General features: G+C 45.2%; 1 protein-coding gene across 1 annotated transcript in view; it reads right to left on the bottom strand.

The window, feature by feature from the left end:
- Positions 1–1,953, bottom strand: part of rfx2 (regulatory factor X, 2 (influences HLA class II expression)) — an 11,916-nt gene extending 9,963 nt beyond the window's left edge. Inside the window, 4 exon segments of the mRNA XM_067230218.1 lie at positions 1–81; positions 499–588; positions 1,534–1,587; positions 1,589–1,953. Coding sequence (XP_067086319.1) covers positions 1–81; positions 499–588; positions 1,534–1,587; positions 1,589–1,783 — 420 coding nt within the window. The 5' untranslated portion in view covers positions 1,784–1,953.
- Positions 1,954–15,616: the final 13,663 nt, after the last annotated feature.

The raw sequence follows: 15,616 nt of genomic DNA, 5'->3' as shown, positions 1-15,616 counted from the left end.
GGTTCCGTTGGTGTAGACAGCCTCTCCACTCTCCCCGACATACTGAACCTGCGGGGGGTAGACATGCTGCACCTGCTGCACCTACGAAGGAGTAAACAAACAAACAAGCGAGCATCAAGCTGTGTCCTCGATCAGGGGCGGAGAGCAGGGAAAAGGCTACATGCTGCTTGTCTATGGACACACGTCCAGGTAAGTCGTATTCTGGGCAGCATTGAGATTCCCCATGTTCTGGGGTTCTTGTAGACGGCATGGGGCCTGTGGGACTGAAAGGCTATCCGCTCTGAAACACTGAGCCCTGCCAAAAACCGACGCTAAATCGAATTGACAGCCAAGCAAGCCAACTGTCCAAATCATTCTGAAATTGCACTATAAAAAAACGCAGAGAATGTCCTTTGCTTGAAGGAAATCTATGTAGGTGATATTGGTGTGAGTGGGGGGCGTGCTGCGTGGGGCTAGGCTGTGATTGGTTGGAGGAGGGAGGGGGGGGGGCATGTGTACCTGCTGGGGGACCTGTTGCACTCTGGGTACTGAAAGCTGCTGTACCTGTGCTCCCTTCTGAGCCGAGCCTGTCGCCTGGACCAGAACCCTCTGGAAGGAAGACACAACGTTAGCGTGGTCTCTCTCTTTCTATCGCACGTTAGCATGCTCTCTCTCTCTCTCACACGGTCTCTCTCTCTCTCACACGTTAGCATGGTCTCTCTCTCACACACGTTAGCATGGTCTCTCTCTCTCACACGTTAGCATGGTCTCTCTCTCACACGGTCTCTCTCTCTCACACGTTAGCATGGTTTCTCTCTCTCACACGTTAGCATGGTCTCTCTCTCTCACACACGTTAGCATGGTCTCTCTCTCACACGTTAGCATGGTCTCTCTCTCACACGTTAGCATGGTCTCTCTCTCACACACGTTAGCATGGTCTCTCTTTCACACGTTAGCATGGTCTCTCTCTCACACGTTAGCATGGTCTCTCTCTCACACGTTAGCATGGTCTTTCTCTCTCACACGTTAGCATGGTCTCTCTCTCACATGTTAGCATGGTCTCTCTCTCACACGTTAGCATGGTCTCTCTCTCTCTCTCACACACACATTAGCATGGTCTTTCTCTCTCACACACACATTAGCATGGTCTTTCTCTCTCACACTCACAGCACAACACAACTCGGATTCTCATGAAGATCTTCTCTATGGTTTCTTTTTTTCTACTAAAGTGACCAATGCAAAGTGAGAGAGAGCTGAAGGGAAAGCTAAAGTCTTCTCCTTCTGTGATATTTCCACCTCCAAGCCAATACATTTTTTTTTGCGTTGCTCGGTTTAGGCCTTTTCAGTTATTTACTGGCGACCACAAAGTATGATTTTTTGGGGGGGAGCAGATTTTTATTTTATTTTTTTTGTACTTTGGCGGTTGCAGGCACCCGGTTTTCAGGCTTGTGTTAATGGAGACCAGTTCATGACAACACAAGTAAATAAAAAACCATATTTTTTCCCCTCAGGGGCGTGAGACCTGGTTTCAGGAGGGGGGGGAGGGAGGGTTACCTGTTGTGAGGCAGGGACGGGCTGCACCACAGGGGCCTGGGCTGAGGTGGACTGTGCGCAGCGCCACACTGGACGACGAATCGGACCCTCCCTCGGAGCTCTGCATGCTGGGACTGCAGGAGGGGGGGGTGGAGAAAGAGAGAGAGAGAGGGAGAGAGACATAGGGAGAGAGAGAGAAGGCACATGAGCACAGGCACCACAAAAGACAGCCCCCCAAGTTAAGACACAGGGACCTGCCAAACAACAGCATCTTCCCAGCGCCAGTCCCTGGGCCATACACAGGCTGTCCCCGGCAAGACAAATGCTCTTTTCACACCACGCCTGTGAGTGGCGCCAGGGCATTCTCCCTGCCCAGGGGGAACCTGGCCTGTCCTGCCAAGTCAAGCTGAGTCAACATCCAATCCCCCTCCGCGGCTCACCTCTAGCCTTTCTGACTGGAACAGCGACTACATATCGGAGGCTGGATCCGGCAGCGTAATTACGGAGGCAGGTGGACGTGTAAGGTAAGCGAACGGCCCCTGATGGACGACCATGCCCTCCCAACTGTGTGCGCTCAGTCTGAATTCTGCTGGGGGGGGGGGGGGGGGGGGGGGGGGGGCATGGGCATGCGGTGTTGGCGAGGGGAGAGAAGAGTTAAAAACATGGGAGTGAGACACAAAGGCTCTCTCTTCTGAAACGAGAAAGGGAGGGCGTGCTGGAGGAGAGGGAAAGGGTTTAGAAGAATTGAAGAGGGGAGAAGGGGAAGGACGACTTCCCCGGTCCCTGGAAAAGAAGGAAAAAAATAAATAAAATGCGGGAAAGAAGAAAAGATGAAGCCGTCCGTGGGGCTGCTTCCCCCCGCCAGGGCCCTGATGATCTCCAGCGCTCGGTTCAAAACGAGAGCTCGTTCTCTGGGGGGCTCCAGCAATCCAGCTGATATGAGGAAATTCCTCAATGCTTTGTAAACGTTTGTCGGTTGCCATGGTGAGGAATCCATGACGACCACCCCCCTTACTCTGCCCCCTCTCTGCACGCCCCCCCCCTCTCCGACACACACACACACACACACACACACACTACCTCCTCCCTTCACTTTTCTTTTTTAAGCTCATGCACAGGAACTTTCGAATGTGGGCCGCAGAGGGGGAGGGGGTGGGGTGAGAAGAGGGGAGGTGGGGGGGAGGAGGGGGGGGTAAGGAAGGGGGGGGGGGGGATAGAGAGAGGAGGGAGGAGACGAGGGTCTTTTTGCGTCGAGGCAGTCATCTCCGAAGACCGGCAGCTAAACAAACGAGCCCTCATCCGTCAGGCGACGGACAGGCCGCTTCCGTTCCTCGTCCCTCTGCGCCGGTCGCGAGCAGGAAGCTGCCGCTGCCGGCACACGCCGAAGGAGAACCGCCAAACGCCCTCCCCCCCCCCGTGATCACGGCCTCAGCCCAGCGAGCCCTTTCCATCTCTCGTTCAGGTCTTCCCCCAGCCTGACACCGAAGGATCCGACTCGAAGGATGGGAGGAGAGGGCAACAGGTGCTGTGGGGGAGCAGCTGTTCAGATGCTTCTAGCCTGAACAAAAAACACCTGGAACAACTTGTTCCCTCACTCCACTCGTGACATTTAGACTGCGTCTTAAATGCACCTTATTTGTAAAGCAGGGATGTTGAATTATGGGCATGTGCGCTGTCACTAAACCAGCAACACTTGTGGTGATGACTGATGAACAACATCGTAGCAGAGAAGGCTCGCTCCTAAGACAACACATTGATACCTCGCTCTAATTAGACTAAAATTCTCAGACAGGATTGCGAAATGGTTTTCAGTCCAAGGCAAACAATGAACAAATACGTCCAGGACAAACTTTGGGTGTGCCACACTAACATGTTCCGTGAATGCAAGCAGGCAAAAAACACAGATTGGATGACTAACAAGCCAAACGAGAGCCGACAATGTTGAAATCCTTGACACGTTTCAGTGTCAAGGGCCCCTTCAAAACTATGAGTCGATATGTCAAGCTGTGGAAGGGGATCACCAAGCAGAAAAACATCTTCGTGTGGCCACAATCACCCGCTCCCAACCCTGGCAGCCTTCTGCAGGCCCTCTACTAGGGACCTGTCACAGTGGTGGCTAGATTACCACTTATCTGCCAGGGCTTCCCCAATGGAAGTTCCCCTTTGTACCATCTACGAATACTAGGGCTGTCCCCACTCAGTCGACTAGTCGATTTTCTGGTCGATATGCTCTTGGTCGACTAGGATTTTTTTAGTCGAGCTGCCGATATGGCAGTGTGAGATCTGATTCCCGCTTGTGTCATCATTGCTGAATTAATTAAATGTTCTACAGAAATTGTAGATTATATTATTTAAGACAAATAAAGCAACTCTAAAAATATATAATTTAAAAGAAACGGTGTTACTGTTTTCCCTTTCGTTAATCTGCGCTTTGTTTTGGTATTTTGCACACGGCACGAGCACAATTGGCTGCCCAAACTACAAACTCTGCCATAGCCTACTTTGTCGGTGTTATTAGTCAAAATGGCAAAGAAATCTGTGGTATGGCAGCATTTCATTAAAGTACATTTACAAAGTACCGGGTGACTCGAAAAACATTGAATGCAAACTCTGCCAACAACGGTTTATTTTTTCATAGTTCGACGTTGAATATAATGTAGTCTACCACCTGAAAAACGTAAATTGGCCTAGCCCTACTTCGCTCATGATAACACGCTGGGTAGAAAAATTAATATGCCTATTATAAGAATCACATCCAAATAGAATTACATTATCTTCTCCGGCCAAGATAACAAAATCTTTCTCTGTGGCACCGTTCCCCACTCAGATTCTACGTAAGTTTGCATGCTGCAAGCTTCAGGCAGTGATAAGCGCGCTCTGATGATTTGCATGTTAAACAAACAATATTTTTAATTTGTAGTACATTTTAAGAGATACTAAATACCATCGGCATTCGGTTACAACAGGACTGGTGATACGAGTCTTATTATTAGTAGGCAATGTCCAGCAGCCACTGAGTCAGATCAGGAAAATGTTTGTACGTTTTTTTTTTTGTGGAAAAAAAAGCGTTTCAAATTTCGATTAGTCGATTTTCAGACGTTTTAGTCGAGTCTTGGTCGACCAAAGAAAATCTTAGTCGGGGACAGCCCTAACGAATACTACTATGGATCCTTTGATAGCAAATCATATACATGGACTAGTACTACTGGAGTGGGACGCTGGGTGGGTAAAGTTAGCCCGAAAAACAAAAACATTTTAAGCCCATGTGCTTAGATCTCCCTAAAGGAAGGAATGTGTCCACAGGGTGTCAGTGGAGTTATAAATACTCGGAACAATCCCTGTGGATATCTTTGGACTTTCTTTCGCGGCGTTTATGATTCGCTGAGCGCGAGGCCAGGAGGGGGAGAGGGAGGGGGGGGTTCTTTACACTGGTAAAACAGGGTTGGGTGGCAGGGTGGGGTGGAGGCAGGGGCCCCATAAACTTCGGCATTGTCCGTGTTTTTCACGAGAGAAAGCTCAATCGAGTGTGACTTTTAGAGCGTGCGGTGTGGAGCCCCGAGAGTGCTGGACCGAGGGACAGAGAGAGAGAGCGGGCAGGCAGGCAGACGGAGGGTTTTTCAGGCGGCCAGGCTGAGCTGAGCCCCAGTGAAGGTTAAAAGCCACACAAATTCCCCACCAGCTGCTACGAGGCACAAAGGCAGAGCCCGGCAGGATCCCCAGAAAACCTCAGCCGAGAACTACTGGGAATGGGGCTGCACTTAAAAACAGAGCCTCTGTCTTTCCAACCCTTTCACACACACACACACACACACACACACACACACACCCCAAAGGAACCACTTTTCACTCAGGTAAATCTCAAATGATCAATTAAGACAATTGCAAGAGCGAGATTTCCTTCCGACAAAGAGCCACCTTAGCTGTCAAATAGAGAAGGAAATGGGGGTAAATTAAGCAACGTCTCCATTTTACACCATCTTAAAAGAGGCAGTAAAGCTATACGTGCTTCAGGGGTTCACAAATCGGACAGAATTTCAACATCCGTCTCTGACAAATCGAACTTTAACAGCGCTCAATCAAAAGGAAAAACACATACAGATGTTCAATTAAAAACAGGAGCCCGCAGTCTTGGCTCGTGTTTGCACTGGCCCACATTGTTTGCAGAGCAACAACGGTTGCTAGTGGCAACACCGTCCACTCCCGTTTCCAGGAGCCTGTTGCTATGCAACCGACAGAATACTTCCCAAACCAAACAATGCCATCCCCCAACTGATCCCTCTATCTCGCACTAAGCAGAAACTTACAACAATAAATACGTAAGCTATTAATTTCAGACACTAGGGGAGGACACTGAGGGCAGACTCATTCCAGTGCCATGGAGAGTAAAGATTATATAAAAATGTGAAAACTTCATGCTGGTTTCGACTTGATTCAAAAGAGCAGGCTATAGAATCACTAGGATTTACTTTGTCTGCCCTGAGTGGTCAAACGAACAAGGAATGTTTAAGTCTGTGAAAGACAGACGACAGTCCAAGCTTGTCTTACACTTTGCTACTCCAAAAACAACATGCTTTTCTTTTTTCGAGGGGGGGGGGGGGGGGGGCGGGGCGGTAAAGGATTCAAATGACTTAATCCAAACAGGAAGTACACCAAGTCACCTATAGAAAAGCACTAGCCACCACCACAGTATATAAAAACACAATTAGAAGTTGAAACAACCAGGCCATAAAGCAGAGATAAGCTCTGTCAATTGGTGGACGTTTTGCTTTTCTACTTCCACCCAGCCCTGTGAACTTTGTTTCATCCAACTGTTCACATCCACCCCACCAACCAATCAGCAGTCTCCATCCCTTGGAACACTGCCGTACTTCAATGGAGAAGCAACAGGTTGTAAATCGGATCTTTTATACGGTTAGAAGAGTGTCTTGTGCTAATCTTTATTAGAAAGCCAATCCAACAGACATCACCGCATGATTACAGGTTAGCTTCTTTTTACGTCGCTCCAAAGAAAATCGGAACCATAGCACAGGCGCACATTTGCTCAGACAAAGGCCAAATAAAGATGTGATAAGAGATTTCCATGGCGCACGCTGCTCTTCAAGCTTGTCTCATTAAGTCATGGATAATCCAATCAAAGCAGCTCTCGGGGGCTGCAGATGGCAGTTGGGAGGGAAAGGAGCTGGCCAAGTGGTCAGCTCAGAGAGCAGTCAGACAGGGGCAACAGGCTAACCATGGCAGCCAGGGAGGCAGGCAGGGAGGGAGGCAAGGGGGGGGGGGGGGGGAGAGGCAGGCAGGAAGGGAGGCAAGGGGGGGAGAGAGGCAGGCAGGAAGGGAGGCAGGCACTGGTCGAAGCTTCAGTCTCTCTCTGCTCCAGCTATTCGGTCACCATTACAACCTGTTCTAACCATCAGTCACCACGTGGAGCACAGGCCTGACAGACATAGAATTATCAAACGGTCGCCATGGAAACAGTGTTCACCCACACGCCTCCTCTCCAACCCCCCCCCACCTTCTTAACCCAATCCTGATGTCCATCTACCAATCCCCTTCTGACATCACAACCCGACTGCAGAACACTGCTTCAACGGGCAGGATTTACCCAATAGACCCATTTATCTGATGGATACATGAAATTGTGTTGAAGTGAACCATCCCTTTAAGAGTTTTTATATCCCAAAACAGACCTTTGGTCAGTTGAGGAAATTGAGTGTAGGGTGTAGGAGGCTGTCCAGGAGAGAATGATCTTTAAGTAATCTCTAGCTTGTGGGTGTCTCTCTCAAAGATCATTATCTAGTTGTTTTTCTTTCTCCAGAAAGAAAGGATGACAGAGTGGAAGGAACTTCGTTCCTTGTTGTTATGCCACCTGGTTGCCAGCGGAGACCGAAAACCGTCAACGACCCACAAGAAAAGTGCTCCCGCGTGGCCCCTAGCATGGAGACCATTCGGTGTGTTTGATGTATGAAACTGAACACATCTGGAGCGCTGCGCTTGTTGCTTTGTTTTGCACTGAATAACTGTTTCCTAATAACACAATTGGATAGCGGAACATCCAATTTTAGAATGGCAAAAAAGCCTTTTAGTAGGATGCGAGGGGGAGTCATTCTAAACTTTTTTAAATGAATAACAAAATTCAACACAATCTCTGCAGTGTTCACACATCTTATCCGGAAAAGCCTTCATATAGGGTGACTTGCATTTATACTGGATTTGATCAGTTTAGAGTTAAGTGTTGTAAACTCTACTCCGGAATCAGTGCCACATAAATACACAATGTGCTTGTGACATCATTAAATTAAGTTCAATACTAAACAGTTATATGAACCAGCTGTTACGGCATGCAGAGGCAGGGATTCATCCTCGGTCTAGTGTGGGTTAGAGCTGGTTCAAGAACATCTGTCACTGTTCAGGTGAAATTATAGGATCCAACAGGCTGTTATAAGAAAGAAAAAGAAAGATTCTAGCGTAGGTAATTTGCTAGAGGATTTCTTTTCTTTTTTTTCTCCTCTGGGAAACGACGTCAAAGAACAACGTCAAAGTTGAAGTAAAAAATTAGGTCTAAAGACGATCCACCTGCAAACTCGGTGAACTCCGTATTCCTTCTTCACGTCATCTTATTAAAGAGAGTCTGGAGGGCCTGCAGACAGACCCATTTCTGATAAGAGACCCGAGTTAGACTACAGTCTGGCCTGCTCGCAAATCTCCTCACTGCTTTCCCCTCAATGATGAAGACACGGGCACAGACACAGGCAAATATAAATAAGATCATTACGGGAAGGCAAGCTCCGAAAACACCTGTTGCTCTTAAATGTACGATCTTAATAGAAGAGGAAACATTCACAGTTATACAAAACAGGTTTTAACTAAGTATTCTAAAATTAGACAAAAGGAAAAGCGCCACAGAGAAAGTACTGAGAAAGAGGGGGGGAGGGTGGGTGTCCCTGGCTGAATGGCTGGAGGAGGGGGGGTTAGGGGGGCTGTCATTGTGATGCAAATGTCAGAGCCCAGTCTGCTGTTTGTGGCAGGAAATTTAATTAGCAGTTGTGTAGCTACGATACAAACCAGGTGGAATGTAAAGAATGCCCCTAGTTACAGAGAGAGATACACAGAGAGAGAGAGAGACTGTAAAAAACATTCATCTAACAAGTTTTAACCTGTTGCTACGGAGTCTCCGAGCTCTCATGTGTAGCATTTTTTGTGGATGGTGAGGTTGTTTGAGCGTATCCTGGCAACAAAAGTCTACAATGGTTTCCAGACCTCCCTACCTGCGAAGAACGACTCAACAGAAATAGATAAAAGACCTTTTCCTATTGGCCTCAAACTCAAATATAAACACAAAGCAAACTTCTCAACAGCAGCCACTGTTAGTAATTTAGATGCAACAAATATAGCTGTAAAAAATTTAAGTGGATTACAAAATTGCCATTTTCTGTGCTATATCTGAATTTGGCTTTTTTTTAATCTTTTTTTTAATCTGACATTAACATTTCCCCAAAGGCATATTCTTGTCACAGTTTCAACTCTGCTCACTGAATTCATGACAACCCTATGACAAGAGTTGTGGTGTAACTCATTAAAACAGGAGTCAATGTCAGACAAATCAAATGTACTGTGACCAAACAGTTCAGTTCACACAAGCAAGCAGGGAATCCAGTTTTATCTCGTCACCATAAGAAAAGAAAAAACAGGCGTCCTATCGAGCAGTCTGTGCTTTAGGCATACTGCCACTTTTCTGAAAGGGCAACTATCGGACGTACTGGAGAGAAACCCTCTCCTTGGGGTGTTGGGCCCCATCCAGTCGGGCTATATACAGCACGGGCACGTTTTCACACATGCAAAAACATGCACACACTATGGACATGTGACCAAAAGCTGTGTAGGGGGCAAACCCCTACCACCAGGGCCCACTGCAGATTCCATCAGAGAGCTGCGCCGTGGTGGTAGAGACAAGTCCATTAAAAACTCAGCACGGTCTAGGGTTACTCTGGACACTGCTAAAACAAATCGCAAAAGGCAACACCGAAGTGGATGGCGCGGACGAGGGCGTCTGAGGGCTTGAAGACGGAAGCCTTGAACTGGGCCGCAGGAAGTGGTGGGTCAGGGGTCGCAATGGTACTAGGGATGGCTGGGAGGCACTGATGCACGACCCTGGCCCACAAGCTTGCAGGCTGTGTCAATAAGGGAGCAAATGGCTCACTGTGCTCTATGGATAAATACAAGGGATGCTGTGTGTGCGTCAACGAGGACATCAGCAAATAATGCATGAAAATAACAAAACCACGAGACCAGTATTATTTGATGCTATTCAACTCTGCATTATTTCCATCACCAAATTCATTCGTAGACAGTCTCGGACCATTTGCACGCATAGAAGAAGAATCATATAGAGGTCGTGTCTGAGAATCTGAATCCATATTTTTAACACCTGTTCCACCTAACCTGCCTCAGCAAGCCAGAACTGTCTGACACATTGATGATGATTCAAAACAGACAGCAGAAAATCACACTTTACCTGACCCCTCTCTTTCCATTACTTGACTATATTTGGATATCAAGTTGCCAGGTAAACATAACATTCATCCTTAAAGCAGCACTTAAAAAAAAATATGTTTAACTGCAACTGATAATAGTTGACATGAACAGGTGACTAATGAGCTAAACACAAAAATATAGCCCATTTCACCTCAAAAGCAAGATGTACTGGACTCCATCAATAATGCACCCTTTCAACATGAATCATTTAAAACTCTGCCTTGGACGATGAGTCCTGTGTAGACGAGTAATTGTGCGGTCTAACTTGTGCGTTACTAGAAACCAGATATTGTGTTAATTAAAAGGAGTAAAACGATTCCTTTTCTAACATGAAAAAGCATCTCTCACTCTAATCTTTGAGTGCCACAGCTGGGAGAAAGGGAGGGAGGCTGGGTTAGCAGCCACTCATGCCCATTATCCTCATTATCACCATGGCTTTCACTGGTATGGGGACACAGCTCTAAGGAGAAATCAATAGTGCTGCACACCAAATGAGAATTGACACCTGGACAATATGTAATACAGGTCTATCAGGTTGATCTATGCAATTCTATTATTGTATAGGTGGGGAAGCAGCTTACGCATGAGCAGTCGGAAAGTCGCACTGACAATACCCCAGATGTATCTATTTAATTATCTTGGATCTTAATGAAATATAAGGATTTCTATCCCTCAAATTCGTTTTTTTCTGCAGTGTTAATACAGCTTTTTAACAATGAAAAATGTACACTACACAGCTGTGTATTTGATAGTGAAGCAATAACTTCAATTTTCAAGCTAGTTAGCTTATTCGCTCTACTGATGTGGGGTTCTTGGGAAACTCTGCTCTCACTGCCTCGCAACCTTGCTACCTTGCTGACCAACATTGCAAGATTCTCCCACAAAATGCATTGATGTGTTGTTCTATGCTAGATTTAAAAGTATGTCAGTGTTAATACGAATGTACATTCCGAAAACTACTTTTTAAAAAGCTATAATTTCGAGACATCACAACACAAGTTAAGCAAAACTGGAAAAACGAATACTACATCAAGCCGTTTCTTTATTATTCTATCACATGAGGAAACAACGCCAAAAGGCTGACTGGACTTCAACGACATTTGGAATGATATTAAGTAGATAGCTTGGGTAGGATAGAGTTGGCTAACGTTTGCCAAGTCAATAGCCTCGGCAATTTAACTAGTTTAAATCGTAAACTAGCAACTCTTGAAATGCCAGTTCAAATACAAAAATAAACTCAGCTAGTTCTAGGCTAAGTAAAAACCTAACTAGATAAGTCCAAATACTATTATTGTAGATGAATTTAGCGATACGGAAAAGACGATAAATTCAAGGCATAAAGTCCATACTATTCGCACATCGTTGTATAATCTCAAAATGAAGTTACATTGAAGGTATACTTTAGCTGATTAGGAAGCCAATGTTAACTATCTTGATAGTGTTTTGTTGTCAGAACCACAGTTTCTGTTTGTGATAAAACTGGAAATATACAGTAAGGTAGTTGGGTAACTATGCTACGACTATGAAACGGGTGTTAACCCAATGTTTTCAGCACGCAGCGTACCGGCGCGGCGTTGAGGTTTTAAAAACGAACGCTCGTATAACCAATGTGACTGGGCGAACATGTTTCTGCCACAACCTGTAGCGTAAAGTTAGCTGCTATATCGAGCACCTAGCTAGTGCTAGCTAACGTTGATTAGATGACTGACTGAGTGCCTCAGAATGACAACTTTTGTTATTAGCTAAGTTCGGCAAAATGAATAACTTAAGTGTGCTAGCTTGTTAGGAAACAGACCTGAACATAAGTTTGGTCAAAGTAGCTAGTTTTAAGTCACCTTAACGGTGTGAACAATAATGTCAAGAGTGCGTAAGTTTACTAGCAATGTAGCTAGCTAGTCCAAACAATGACGAAAAGGCGATTTTGGCTAGAGCTAGTTCGCTAGTTGGTCTAGTTTGAAAGATTGTCAATATAGTTCAGTTTGCTAACGAGTTACAACCAAGCAAAGGTAACGAAGGTAAAGTGAAGAGAGCAAAGAGTAACGGCACAGTAACGTTAGCAGACGTTGTGCTAGCTAGCTGCACTATCTAGGGTGTGGGAGAGAAGGGTATGCCATGTAATATGCATTCAGTTCGAGTGTATTCTAATCTACCCCAAATGATGGTTATTAAACGTCTAAATTCTTTAAGATAATATTCACCTTTGAGTTAAGTTCTGCCCTGGCTGTGCTCTCTTTCCTCTCTCTCACTTGATCGTTGACTTCCAGTTGCTGCTGCTGTTGCTGAGTGTTGCGCCCGTTGGTAAGTAACTGTCTCCACGGCTACAGTCACTATGGAGCGTAGGGGTCTCGAGGCAACTGTTGCTACCCTCTGCAGCATACGTCAGTAGAAAGAAAAAAAAACGAGGGAGGGAGTATAGATAAACTCCGCCTACTGGCAGTAGGTTCCACAAATTCTAAAAACCAAAAGCAATAATGTCTAACCGCTAGAGGTCGTTACATGTCTATTAGCTTGCTTTGATACAAAGACACCAGACAACTCTCTTTGAGCCCAACAAGAATGTAATTAAGTGGCCTCTGAAATGTAAATGGTAGAAATAGCCTATAACATTTTAAGAGCAACAGGTCATCATGATTATACTAAGCATTTAATTTGACACAAACTTCCTCGTTTCCTCAGATAAACATGGTTTCCTTCAACCACATGTCAATGAGAAACAACTCCACAAATAAAAAAATATATATACTATGGTCTTCTTATCTTCTTAACCACACGGTGGCAGCATCTACCAATAGATCTCTCCTCATGTTATGCTGTAACTTTCTAGTGGCGCCGAAATTGGCTGCCTAGGTAGGCTCTCCTACCGAAGTAAATTCCTTGTCTGTGCAAACTTTCATGGCGAATAAAAACCCATTCTGATTCTGATTCTGATTCTAGATTGCTATGATTTTGCAGCTTGCCTGTGAATATTCTGCTTTCGTTCCAGACCTCATGATCAGACTTCCGATATAATACATGTGACCGTTAATATCAAAAGAAAGGTCTGGAGTTTTAACGTATTTTTTATTTTTTATATGGCCTCTGTTGACGTAACAGTTATACATCTGTAATCTAGTTAAGATCATTATCATATCTGGAATGACGTGTGGATCTGCCGTCTCCCGCCACTACTTCAAGTCAGCACCTGCAAGTGAACTCTTCAGTTGGGGTCTATCACGTCATCTATCTGGCGATTCACTTTTTCTGACTTGGAACTGGTTTGTACTGTTTCGGTTTTGTTCGTACGGTAAGTACAGTAGCTACCTCTTAAACTCTAAAACGATGTAACTTTTTTTCATGAATGGAAGTAGCGATACGGCGCTTGCTAAACTATCCTAGCTAAATTTATCCTGGCCAAATATAGCACGCTACGCTAGTATTTATGAGGTTTTGTTATCAGATTGGAAATGTGGACAATGGTAGGAAATGGTGCTAATCCAACCAGCAAAGTTATACGTTTCTGTGATGTTTTAATGTGTACATTGTAGTAATCTCTTTCGTAAGTATAGAAATGGAAAAACTAGCCCGGCGCTGTTGCTGTCATTTCTACTATCTCATCATCACACGTGTAATATTGTTTTGTGACAGACCTTATTATACAGTATACTGGGTATGGTGGCAATACGGTGTGTGGGTGTGGTGATTAGGCTCCTGAATTACAGTTACATCGTCACTTGCATGGCTGTTTGACTGTCCGTCACCACAAGCCCACAAGTTCGTTGTCACATTTAATGCACTAGTCTCATTTTCAAAACGCAGGAAAAATAACTAGCCTCCGGTGTTAACTGTGAAGGTGTACCATATTTCATTTCCTACAGTATTTTCTCCAATTGCTAAACTTCAGGGATGAGAGACTATCACGGATGCACGCTTTGAGGGTGTGATGTGATGTGAGGGGTGAGTGTGCGTGCGTGGGTGTCGGTCACGCGTAAAGAACTAGCCGGAGCCGAGCCACGCGAGGTATACACGTAGCATGGGGAGACCGGCTCTATGCAGTTATGTAGTGGTCGTCCACGTTCTCACCACTCTCATCAATTGGCTAAAGCTGATCTTGTTATAGTTTTGTACATTAAGTTATTTAACTAGCCTACTCCTATTTTCGTTCCTTTTTGTAAGATCCCCCCTCTCCAAGCCCAACTGGTAAAGACTCATCGTTTTCTGCAGAATTTCTCCTTGTGATCCACAACACCGAGTAGCTAAAAGCAGGAGACACAATCGTGAAATGTAATAAATAAATTGAGCCACTTTTCCCCATAATTTAATCTTGCTGAAAATATATTCGGGGGTTATTCAGTTTGACTGCAAAGTGAAAAATGTGCCTTTCTGTGCCTCTGTTAAGTGTTCAGAGTAAAACCTGGGAAAATATCTTGATTTGGTGCCGGTTACACAACTAACCAAATGTTCCAACCAATATTAAGTGACTTCTTTGTGTAGTTGAGCATGAACTTTACCCAGAAGCGATGATAGTCTGTTTGAAAATGCTTGCAAAATGCCTACCTTCTTATCTACCATACTTTACACAACATAAATGACCTCCTTTTGGATTCCTAAGTATATCAGGCCATGTCTTCATCTTTTAAACAAACTAGACAAACAGGAATAGGCTATCAAGCATAGTGATTGTCTTGTGAGTAATTGCTGGAATGCTTTTGACAGGCAAGCTACCTTGGAGACAGAAACTGAACTAGGGCTTGAGATCTGGGTATGTGCTGAATCTGAAGACACAGTTTGGTTTAACCCCTACAGTGGCTGTGTATGTTATGACGTTATGCACAGATAAATGGTGAACTAACAACAAGGAATATTTCCAGGTGTTCCATATTTAAGGTTATTTTGACACAGACTAGTCCGACTGAAACCAAAACTTTTCAGGAGAGCCCTGTGGTTTCAAAAACAAAATAAAGTGTGTTTAAGAAACATTTGAAAAGCATTTTAACACAACCACAAGGAGACTTACAACACCTTATCGGCTAACAAATATCCATCAAAGTACAAATGTATCCATACATTTAACAAATATTAATTTTTAAAATTCCAACATGGCCACCAAAATCCAGACTGAGTTGTGTCAGTTTTAAATTTAAATTTGAGTTATCAGGATGTGGACATCCTCCTGCTATTTGCATGATCTGTTAAAACCTGCAGTGGAAAGTCATAAAGTCAGGCCAGCACAGCTGCAGTTACTCCACATTCACCAGATAGATGGAAGCACAGCGCACTTCTTGTCCTGTAGTAACCCCTTGGTATCTGCAGTGTGTGTGTGTGTGTGTGTGTGAGGAGGAGATGCGTAGTGGGGGGGGGGCCTCAGTATCATCCCAAGAGACAGCAGCATTGTCCACGCCCACTTGCACTCATTTGGCTGACGTGACCATGTAGGGGAGGAAGAGGTCTGTGGTGTGAGCCGTTTCAGCCAATGAGAGGAGCCGTGATGCTGGATGGGGAAGTGAGCCTAGCAGGAAGGCAGCGTGTCAGGGTGGGGCTTTAAGGGGAGGGGCAAGCAGGGTCGTTTGAAAATGAATGATATTCTACTCACTTGTAG

The sequence above is a fragment of the Osmerus mordax genome, chromosome 27 (assembly GCF_038355195.1).
Source record: "Osmerus mordax isolate fOsmMor3 chromosome 27, fOsmMor3.pri, whole genome shotgun sequence".
NCBI classification, from domain to species: Eukaryota; Metazoa; Chordata; class Actinopteri; order Osmeriformes; family Osmeridae; genus Osmerus; species Osmerus mordax.
Note: the sequence above shows the minus strand (reverse complement) of the source record. Positions and strands in the feature narration are given on the sequence as shown.